Source organism: Nannospalax galili, unplaced genomic scaffold, assembly GCF_000622305.1.
Source record: "Nannospalax galili isolate Female #2095 unplaced genomic scaffold, S.galili_v1.0 scaffold31, whole genome shotgun sequence".
In the NCBI taxonomy this organism is placed as follows: domain Eukaryota; kingdom Metazoa; phylum Chordata; class Mammalia; order Rodentia; family Spalacidae; genus Nannospalax; species Nannospalax galili.
In genome coordinates, this window is record NW_008332149.1 from 6,935,714 (window position 1) to 6,947,025 (window position 11,312).

The following is an 11,312-nucleotide window of genomic DNA, read 5'->3' on the forward strand; positions in this document are numbered from 1 at the left end:
TTTAAGGGGTGACATATTAAAAATTTTCTTTTGTTCTTTTTGAAACATTTTTTTTTTTTTGGTCTGAATCCAGGAATATGAAAGACAAACGTTTTCTCTCTGCTTAGTAATTTTTCTGTCTAACTCTTCTTCATAGGCCTCCCAGTAACGGTGGATTCAGGAGAAAATTCAGGGGCAGTGAAAAACAAGCTGAACCAGTTGTAGTTTTAGATCCTGTTCCTGAACATGAACCCCAAACCAAAGACCAGGTCGCTGAAAAAGATCCAACTCAATGCAAGGAGAAGGAAGGCAGGATGAAACCAGAATACAAAGGAGACAGCGGTGAAAAGCCAAGAGAGACAGAGAGTTCCAACTGCTGATTTGGAAGCCGGGGGCCGACCTGTTTGCAAGTCCTTTCTATAAGCACATGGTTCGTTTTAGGCGTACTGTCCTGTTGGACATCCCACTTGCTCGGGTCACTGTATTGGCTACACACATCTTTCCTGGTATCCTTTTGTAAGTAGCAACTATAAACATAAGTAAGCTGTTTAGCAAAATACACATTCTGAGTAGATTTTGATCTTTATAGAGGTAAGATTTTTTTTCCTGTTACTACATAAAGTGTGACTTCCTCTAGATGGTGGCAGAAAATTCAGATGTAGGAAATGTGCGTACCACTCATCAAAATCAACTGTGTTGGAAATTCAAGGTGGATGTGGATAACTGGATAAACAGAACTCACCAAACAAAATGATCCCAAAAGCCTTCTCTAGTCTCTCAACCAGCTGTGTTGTGCTCCTAGCACCTGGGAGGCTGAGGCAGGAGGATTGCTTGAGCCTGAAGTTTGAGGCTAGTTAGGGCTAAATAGCCAGACTCATTCTAAATTAGAAAAAAATCCCCAAAGAAGCTTCTGCCTGGACTCTGGGCCTCTCTGGATGGAGAAACTGCAGTCGCATGGAAATCAGCTGGTCTTGTAGCAGCTCCATCATTTTGTAGGGTAGACCGAGATCATCTTAGAATTCAGGAGCTGGCATCAAGCTCCACAGTACTTCAGGTCACAGTTAATCATTAACTATTGTGTGAGAAGCACAAGCTCTTGTGCCCTAAAGCTCGCCAAGGACTTCAGGGGCAGTGTTCTGGTGGCCTGTGTGGTGAAGTGAAAGTCCAAACCTTGAATTTAACAGTAATAACCTGGTAAACCACATTTTCTGTGCCATGAGTTAATTGTTTTCCCATATACTCGTGTGGCACAAGCACCATATTCTACCGCAGTTCTGATACCCAGCGAGGACAGGTGACGAGCACACGTTTTTCTTGCTTCACTGCTGTTCACTACATTACACAGTTGTTGTTGTTTTTTATAAAGAGGAAATTAAGTGGTGGTTTCTAAAAATACAACGTTTCAGGCTACCACAGTGAATAAATAGAAATGTAATCAGGGATTTAAAAAAAAAAAAACTTATGCAGGTTTTCAAAGTTGATTGTTTCAAAATTGGTGTTTATTTAAAATAAGTGGTAATGTACTTGAATGCAGTTTTTATGACAATGATTCAGTAATGGTAATTTTACTATTAAAGAAACTGAAAGGTTTAGTTTTGTTAGCATGACTCAGCATGTAGCTGTCAGGTGCTTCGCACCTAAGGGCAAAAGAAAACGATAGTAATAATTGCAGTAGTTGTGTTGTGTTGTATTTTGCACGTGTGCTACCAGCATTGGCTTGAGGAGGGGAGACAGGTGAGTGGACTTCCTCAATTTGGAGACAATTATCTTGCTGTAGCTTCATTATGCTTGACTATTTCTGTGTTCTTTCAGTGCTGATTTTACAGTTCCCTATCAGTTTACTCATGGGGAATTAAAATGCAATGTTTTTTTAACTGTGTGCTTCTCCAGCTGAACAATACTGCCAGATGATGTGCTAACTATAAACAGTAATCCGTTTAGATGGGTTCTCTTAGCTTGTGATTTGAACGCTCCTCACCACAGCATATTAAAAAAAGACACGCCAGCAGTTTCTCATTAAGGGTCAGTTGTGGTTATTGACATGTTTTAGTTCTCCAACCTAGAAGAACGCTTTGTTTTTATTTCGTTTTGTGTTGTTTCTTCTATGATGGGGATGGAATTCTCACATGCTAGGGCAAGCTGTCTATGATCGAGCCACATCTCCAGTCTCCAAACTGAGCCAATCTTGACATTCTTTAATAGTCAAACAATGTAAGTGGATAACTTCAGTAAGTTTTCATACTCCACAAGTCTTCTTCCATGCTTCTTGTGTGTGGCACCAGGTTGTACCACAACCCTTACATGCGTTTAGGAATATGAAAACAGGCACACCACCTTTCCATGTTATTTCATCACACATATTGACAAAGTAACGTGGTTTAAGAGCAGCCTCATTTCCAGCAGAAGAAAATTAACCATTAGGCAAGACGTGCTGGCTAGACTAGGCATCGATTAGAACCTGTAATTTTGAAAGCATCTTTGCTTTTTAGACTTTTGAAAATGTACTTTCCTTCCCTGTGACCGCAGAGCCTTGCAAATGACTGTAGTACAAAGGTATCTGATGTAGCCATTTGTTCATCTTTTCCTACAGTTTTCCCTTTCATCTCAGCTTTGGGGTTCTGTCCCTTGCTGCGTATCTGAGGGCAAAGCAGCTGGTCTTGTCTTGTGTATCTTTAAGATATGCTCTTAGCTGTTTGCACAGAAAGGTTCATAGGCATCAACTCATGCCATTTTAAAGTTAGGAGGAATTACACATCTCTGTTTTCTCTAGCGGGGCATTTTGCTCTGTTTGGGAAATATAGATTAGGTTTCTTGCTGCAGTTCTCTTGACTAAGGTTAACACCCTTTATAGCCATAGTGAGAAAGAGGGATACAGGTCCTTTGCTCAGCTAAGTAAAAGAAAGGGTCTGTCCTCTGGGATATAAGAACATCATTAAAACTCCTGCACCCTTTTATGTCTGAGCAAGTCCCACAGAAATTTCTATCTGTCATTTTAACAGTTCTCCAGCCAAAGGGGCTTCTGTTTGGCAGGAGCCAACGGGGCCACCAGCACCAGCCTGGCTTGGCCTGAGTAAAAGGGAAGGATGTTTTGGCTCCAACCAATAACTCTTCCTTATCTTTGTGAACAGTAAAAGGGTTGTTGAAAATGGAGAAGCACCATAAAAATGATTGTAGGTTATCTTTCTTGACCACTTTGAGGTGTGTATTGGGCAAGTAATAGCCCACATGACGGTCTTAAAATCAGTCTGAAGTGCTTTTGTAAAGGCATACCATGCATGAATCATTTCCACCAGAAAGCCATGTTAGTATATATACCAGTAAGTTGTGAAAGACAAGTAACCTGGCTGTCATTGTCACTGAACTCAGAAGGGTCCTCAGGGGTCCTTACACAGGCATGGGAATGGCTTGACATCTTTTATAGACACATTTTCTCATTCCATGGTCATTTTAAATCTGAGCTATGACTAGTTTCTTTTATCTCCTTATAGATAATATTATGTATTTTATAAGAGAAAGAGGGATATAGAGAAGGAGGAGGGAGGGAGGAAGGATGGAGCAAGAGACAGACAGACAGAGAGAGAAAAAGAGCATACATACAGTGCTTCACCCTCTAAGAAATGCTCCCTAGCCACTGGTCAGAACAGTTCTCAAGTTAGGTTAATAAGACCACACTGCATTCTGAGTGTTGACCTGGTAAAGGTAATAAGTCATCTCTTCTGCTTTTATTATAGTTTATATACATTTCAAGGCATATTCATGTAATTTGGTTGCGTGTGAACGTATGCATGCATGCAAGGACATCCGCTAAAGCTAGACATCTAGTTACATCTGTCTTGCCTTTTAAATGGATTTTCCTTCCAATTTCTTCTGCCCCACTGTTTGTTGCTGAGCATCAGGAGAGGCAGCAACAACCACAAAACTGTGACACATTTCCCGCAACTTAAGAGTGTTGCTGACCAATTCTCCAGGACATGCTCCAAGAGTCTGCCACTGAGCCAATTTCAGACGGGATCAGGCGCATTCAGGGTGGTATGGCCATAGACCAGTTTCAGATTGTAGCTTTGAAAGTAAGAGATTGGTTCTACTCTGAGAACATGATGCTCCCTTGGTCATTCTCTTCAAAAGAGAAGTCCTCAAAAATTTATATACTGTTTTAGAAGTCTCAGACAATTCTGCTACAGGCCAAGACGTGGCAATTTATATAATCTTCAGGAGATACAAAGAGCCCTTGAAATAACCCTAACAAAGAACTCACCCATATAAAGAAGTTTAATGTTACTACATTTATATATTTGAATATTTATTTCTAGAACTCCTCTGTTAAAACCCCTCTGTTCACAAAAGAGGAGAATCCATCAACATGAATTTGGTATCATTTGATATCAAGATGATATCAAATAATCATTAAGGATATTTATTTGCCAGTGTTTTTATTAACTTTTATCAATACTTATTCCAAAAAGGATCTAAGAAGAAAATAATACACAAACAACTAAAACGTAAGAGGAAGGGATCAGGAGGAAGGGATCAGGAGAAAGGAAATAACTGTAGGAAACTTAAGATGAAGGTGTTCGGCTGTTCCCAAGGAGGCAGCGTTCTGGTACTTGTGATTGCCTACAAAAAAAGTGTCTGTAGGCAGAGGGCCAGGAGAACCACAGATGACGAGCTCCTGTTCCCAGGGCCGAGAGCTGCTCACAGAATTAGGTTTTTGGTTCTGGAGATATTCTGATTTGTGAAGGATGAGGTGCATAGTGAGTATACACCTAGTAACAAAAACACATTGGCCTCAGGACCTTGAAAAGTAGACAGCAGAGCCAGTGTCCCCGTGGGAATGTGACAGATGAAGAACAAAGCTCACAGAATTTCAGGCAAAGCTGTCAAATACACATTTTACCAAACAGTGAAACTGAAAGAATAAAAAGAGCACACAGTTAAGAGCAGAGCTGACATGGAGACAAGCCATGTTCATGGTGTGGCTGTGCCCTATGCAGGGGTCCAGCCCTGTCTTGACAATGCTCATATTTTAGTTGATTCTTCCACAACCTCCGTGGGGAAGATGGAGTCCAGGGGGCCAGGCACTTCCTCGGGCATCGTGGCAGTGGCCTCCGGTGTCTTTTCAGCACCCTCTTGAAAGTAAGAAAAATTGTGCTCTTCGCTGCAACCTATTTAAAACAACAATAAAGTTTACTGTCCTGATCCAGTGGTGCTGATTCTGATGTTATTTGTCCCACAATCGTGACCCAGAAAGGATCCAGACCTCGTAGAACATAGGACTAAAGCTAGGCAATAGAGTTGTGTCCTGTTGCTGATACACAGTGGCAGAGGCCACTACTGTGTGTGAATAGAAACCAGCATCAACCATCCCAAGGAAACCACGGCAGGCCATTCCAGGCAGGTCTTTGTAAGTCACGCCCATACTTCAGTGGCTGAGATTTTACTAAAATCTCCTCAAAAGTGGGAGTGGAACTATTTGTTTTACCAGTTTGGGGTCCCCTTAAAGTTTATTTAAAAGAGTCGGAGAACTCGCTAGTCGTTTAATCCATTTCAGAGTGTGTGGGGGGGGGTTGTACTAGTGCCTGAGAAGGGGCTGGGTCTCTCCAGTTCTTTCTCATACTCTGAAACAGCTAGGTTTCTTGGGAAGTCTGACTGGAAATGGAAGAGGCCATTGACTTAAGTCACAATGACAAAAGATAAGATTTTTGGAACAATATAATTAGACCTATCTGTAACAAAAAAACAAGCCATAGTATCATGCAGTAAACAACACTAACTTACATGACTCAGAAATATTTTCCTATTATATCCTTATTTCTTATAAATCTTAGGGTGTGTATCAAGATCCCCATGTATACATTAAACATAACAGGTTTTTAATCACAATTTTTATTGGTCCCTTTATATTTCTCTGTGTGTTATAACCACCTTTGAGCCACTGAGTAATACAGAAAACAAAATGTGTGTTTAGGAAGATTCTCACTAGCCAGGACACTAGAGCTTCTACACAGATTTACAAAGGATGGATTTAATAACTGATTGGTTCATTTCTCTCAAGCTGGTACCACATAAAATCAACACGCTGTCTTCTTGTTGGAAGTAAAACAAGTTGTTTCCTAGAGCCATCAGGAAAACATCTGCCTTTAACTTTCAGGGGCTGTGCAGAGAAACCTTAAGTATAATTTGGGCCATAACAAAAGGTAGGCTTGGAGATTCCAATCAATTAATTCTATTGAAAAGCACCAAGCAGCCTATTCAGCAAGAAGAAGGCTGGGAGTCTTAAACATTCAGGTAAATAGATAATCCATTAAGACAACAATAGACTGTGGTGAGTGCCATCCTGGTCTTGACAGCACGGATTTATGGTCTTTGGATTGTCCCGCCCTCCTGCCGAGGGACTTCTATTCCCTCCCTTCCAATCTTTGTTCCCTTATTCATAGCTAAGCGAAAACAAAGCGAGAAAGCTGCACATACCCCATGTTCCATTGTGGATGACTTCTTCCTCTATAGTCAGGAGGCGGTTGTATTTGGTCACCCTTTCACCCCTGGAAAGACCCCCCAACTTGATAAATCGGGCACCGAGTCCAACAGCCTGAAGGAGGGAAACAACCTATTTTAAATATGAGAGTCGTGCTTTTGCTAAGCTGCAATCCTTTAAAGAGAAGGGGACTATGGTGGCATTCTGTTGGGGGTTTTTCCTCTTGCAACTGGTTTGCTACCTTTATGGAAGCAAAATGGCCTGCTGGCAAGCTGAGCGCTGAAAGGCAAACAGATGGTGTGACTGACTGTCCATCAGGCACTTGACTAGTCCTGAGAAAGCCCCTATTTCATCTGAGCACAGCCTGGCCTTTGACACCTCATTTTAGAAGGGAAGATTGCGAGCGCATACCCCAGTCATTTCACTGTGCCCATCATTTTCCCTGGATTTCAATTTTGCCTCTTTTTAAAAGTTCAAAGATTAGCTCTTTGCAAAAGGGAGCTGTCTGGGAGGAAACAAGTCTATTTCATAAAAGGTTACAGGACTTTCTCCACCAAAGATTGCATTTCTCTGAAATACCAATTCGTGATAAAAGCAGTGTTTTGGCAATTCTGCAATTGACCACCGTTCAGCACTTACCAAATCGACAAGGCTGTCATCAGACGTCTCGGCTTCCGTGCTTCCCAGGACAGCAAGGTGCTTCTTACCTAGAAGAGCAGTTCCTGTCAGTTATGTGTGTCACGGAAGCAATTCAGATTTATGAAAGCCTCTGGGATCAAAACTAGAAGTTGGCTAGAGATTTAAGAGTTCCAGTGAAGAACCAATTATCTGACCACCTAAGAATTCTCACCCAAACATCTGCATTTTTATTGCCTGGGGCTTATCTGTTTGGTCCTTTTTTTCTGTGCCTTAGATGCTATTAAAAAATAAAAACAGCTGAGCACAGTGGTGTACACCTTTAATCCCAGCACTCTAGAGGCAGAGGCAGGCGGATCTCTGTGAGTTTCGAGACCAGCAGCCAGTTCCAGCCCAGCTGGGGCTACAAGGAGACCCTGTCTCAAAAAGATATAATAAATAGGAACTGAGGAGATGGCTTAATGGATAAAAGTACTTGCCATACAAGAGCAAGGCGTTTGAATCCCTGGAACCCACATAAAGCTGGATGCCATAATGTGAGCGGCTGTGAACCCAGTGTTTCTAAGGGGGAGATGAGAGGTGGAGACAGGAGAATCCCTGGAAGCTCGGGGGCCAGCAAGCCTGGCCTGTGCAGCTGAAAATGAACAAGCGATCCTATCTCAAACAAAGTGGAAGAAGAGGTTGTCCTTTGACCTCTACAAGCATACATGCACCCACACACACAGAAACATGCACACACAAAAGCATGTTTCATTCTATATAAGATACACAGATTATAAGATGCAACATCATCATCACTAAACCGAGAGGAGGGTGTGCAGATCAGACGGACAACTTTTCTAAAAACAGCTCTAAGATATGATTCCATTTTGTTGCTGTTTAATGTAGAAGAATGGGCATCTCTGAACCAATGGAATGTGGTAAGTTCGAGGGTGGTATGTGTAGAGTTTATAGCTGATGGAGAAGCTTTCTCATTCCATCCTGGAGAATTTTACTCAAAGGAGTATCTTTCTGGATAATTCAGAGTTGCTAACATTTAGACATTTGAGGATTTCAAAATCCCTTGAAACTTGCCAAGCTCTATAAAGGGCACAACTCTAGTTCTATAGTGACAGTGTCTTTTAGAGGCAGGACCATGCTGAGTAGCCAGCCTGAGAAGATAGGCCAGGGCTGGAGCCTTCCATCAGGCACCTCCAGTCCCCTCTGCAGGGGCAGACAGCCCACCTTCTGGCCACCTGCCCCAGCCCCCGGCTGCCAGGCTGGCTCTGAGACCTGCCCCAGGTCTGAGGCTGGCCTGCCTAGTCCCAACCGTCATCATCCAGGCACCGTGCATAGATACACAGGATAGTTATGAACTCACTGAAGTTTACGGTGCATTGGGGGACACAAGCCCTTCAAAGGCCACACAAAATCATCATGGTCAGCACTACGGAGAACTATGAAGGTTCAGAGCAGAACCAGTTGGGAATGGGTAGGTCAGGGGTGGTGTGGACACCTGTAGACACTCCATTTAAGTCAAGACCTGAAGGATGAAGAGGAGTTAGCTAAGTGAATGGCAGGGCAAAACATTCTGGGCCAAAGGAGCGTATGTCCAGACTGTGAGGTGGTAGAATTTGAAAATAAGGAACTGAAAAGGAGCAAGTATGGTCACTGTAGGGTCATGAGAGAGTTTAACCTCTTGAAGCCTCAAGTTCTCATCAGTAAAATGGAAAGAAAGTGCATTGTGTACTTCACAGGGTTGCTGTAAGCAACCTGTGAGCCTAAAATAGCTGCTGTCTGCACTACACAGAGCTGCTCTCCCCTCTCATCCCAAACCCACTAGCGATAACCCTCTGCTTCTCACTTCATCCCTTGGTCCCCATTCTGCGATCCTGCTCGAGTCCCAGCTTCCTGGCTAGGAGCCCGCTTCCAGATGTTTCCTTACTGCTACACAGCCTCGCGAACCTGGAGGTAGCTTCCTGGTGTGAGAGCAAGCCTCCCTCCTGTCCTCTGTTCTGACGGAAAAGCTGTTTCTCCCAACTGGATCTTACCATTTCCTTGACTGCTGAGGTTGCTCTAGTTCCAAATTCCCTAAGTCAATGCAAAATAAAATGGCCCTGAGGTCTGGGTATATGATAGGCAGCTAAGTTTATTTCAATCACATTAATTACCACATCCTTGCTTAGGCTTTGTCTATGGGAGAATGACCACAGCTCACTCTTCCACACAGAAAATCTCCTAGATTCATGGAGATAAATCTCTGTGTGTGTGTGTGTGTGTGTGTGTGTGTGTGTGTTTATGGGTATGTGTGGGTAAGCACATATAGATGTGTACACATGCATGTGGAAGCCAGAGGACAACCTCACATGTCTTTTTGTTTAAGACAGGGTCTCTTGTTGGTCTGGAACACCACTGAGGAGGCCAGCAGGCTCTAGGGATCCACCTGTCTCCACTTCCCATCATTCCATCACTGGGATTCTAAGCACACCTGGCTTTTTGCATGAGTTCTGAACTCAGGTCCTCATACTTGTGAGGCAAGCACAGAGCGACGGGGATGAAGAGGGAATTCACAAGTCCTTAGCAACATGCTGCAGGCTAAACAGATCTGGCTCTTTGGCTCCCGGGAGGTTCTTGGTGCCACCATGCCTTTGCCAATGCCAAGCATTTTGTGAGCTTGAGTACTGTACTGTGTTGGAAACATGGGCAAGGTATTGAGGATTCCCCAGAGCAGAACTCAGCGCTTCAGACCTGTTCTTTAGCAATGGGGGCTGAGTACTCATTTTGACCAAACTCACAGCCTAAAACAAACAGATGGGTATGCTAAGACGGTTGTACCCTCTCACAAAAATCCAGGCTTTAGTCCTCCTGTTAGGGACAGAAAGCCCTGCCCTGCTGCAAAGCTGGCAGTGCAGTGGCCCTCAGTGAAAGATCTGATCCTATGAACTAGGGTTGCTGTGGAACATCACAGCATGCGGCACTGAGCTGCACTCAATTCCCCACAAATGGCTAGGCTCTCTGCTTTCAAGATTTAGTCTTTGCTTTTTATTAACTTTGACATGCTGCATGGGTTTGGCTCCTTGCGTAATCAAACCATTACAGGTCCTTCAGATCAGTGTTTTTGCTCACCGTCAATAAGATGGGTTATTTCCACCAAGTCAGACACTGTGGTTTGGTTTGTGTATTTTATAACCAGCCCGTGGGATTTGGGGGTGCTGATGTTTCTGTGTTCTAGGAGTTTGGAGATGCTTTTGGATGCGGCTCCTGCAATGATGTAGCACCTGGAAGCCAGAGCGTTATAGATGCTGTCCCACTGTTCAGAGTCCTGGGTAAATAAGAGTGGATTACTGTAATGCATTGAGTACCATCAGGAGACAATAGGAATCATAGCACATAATCACATTATACACTGAGATACATAAAGCATTTTCTTTTATATCTCTGCTGTAAGGATCCCTGTACTGTAGTTACACAAATTAGCAAGCTTCATGGAGAGAAGCTTCAAGTCATTTAATTTGAGCTTAAACATCTTGTAAAAAAAATGCGAGTGCATTAAATATTATTCCCACATTGACTGTGGAGTTCTTAGAACTCAGGTTATCACTGTCCACTGTTTCATCCGTAATGCTATTAAAGACTAGCTGGTTAGAAGGGTTTTTTTTTCAATTATTTATACTAAATAAACAAAACAAATAGAGCTTGCAAGGGACCTTGACCCTCTTTATTAGTCAAGGCTGTTGAATTGGTAATGATGTGACCATATATGAGATGAAATGCATATTTAACAAATTATATGTATTATATATGTGCATATACCTATATGCACAAAGCCTTCCCAGCCATTGGGCTAGAGTTCATGTTATCCCATTATTACTGACTGGGCAGGTGGGTCCTATCACATTGACAGAGCTATGGTCAGAGCTTCAGCACTGTCGTCACAGAGCCCAAGGCCCTGAGCTCAGCTGTATTTTCTAAGAGTGCTGTATGTAGCCTGGGTCAGGAAACGGGAGATGGAACTGAGAAGTCCAGAAACTCCAAATGAGATCTGTCTCTCCTATTATCCCCAAATCTAGTTAGTTGTCTCAGGAGAACAAATATTCAGTATACAGATGGTTTTCAAATTCATAAAATCAGGGGCTGGAGAGATGGCTCAGCGGTTAAGAACACTGGTTGTTCTTACAGAAGACCCGGGTTCGAATCCCAGCACCTACATGGCAGCTAACAACTGTCCATAGCTCCAGTCCCAGGG

The 11,312-nt window shown here is 43.0% G+C and overlaps 2 protein-coding genes across 3 annotated transcripts in view; one reads left to right on the forward strand and one right to left on the reverse strand.

The window, feature by feature from the left end:
• Nucleotides 1-1,919, forward strand: part of Shtn1 (shootin 1) — a 115,713-nt gene extending 113,794 nt beyond the window's left edge. The window contains exon 17 of one of the 2 annotated variants that reach the window (XM_008827336.3): nucleotides 137-1,919. In XM_008827336.3, the coding sequence (XP_008825558.1) occupies nucleotides 137-359 (223 nt within the window). In that variant the 3' untranslated portion in view covers nucleotides 360-1,919. The remainder of the gene's footprint in view (nucleotides 1-136) is intronic. The other variant, XM_008827335.2, reaches the window with a different exon arrangement.
• The window catches only part of Eno4 (enolase 4), a 34,248-nt gene continuing 24,241 nt past the window's right edge, over nucleotides 1,306-11,312 (reverse strand). The window contains exons 11-14 of the mRNA XM_008827334.2: nucleotides 10,193-10,388; nucleotides 7,091-7,158; nucleotides 6,448-6,565; nucleotides 1,306-5,141 (exon numbers count right to left, since the gene is read on the reverse strand). Of these exons, the coding sequence (XP_008825556.1) occupies nucleotides 4,996-5,141; nucleotides 6,448-6,565; nucleotides 7,091-7,158; nucleotides 10,193-10,388 (528 nt within the window). The 3' untranslated portion in view covers nucleotides 1,306-4,995. The remainder of the gene's footprint in view (nucleotides 5,142-6,447; nucleotides 6,566-7,090; nucleotides 7,159-10,192; nucleotides 10,389-11,312) is intronic.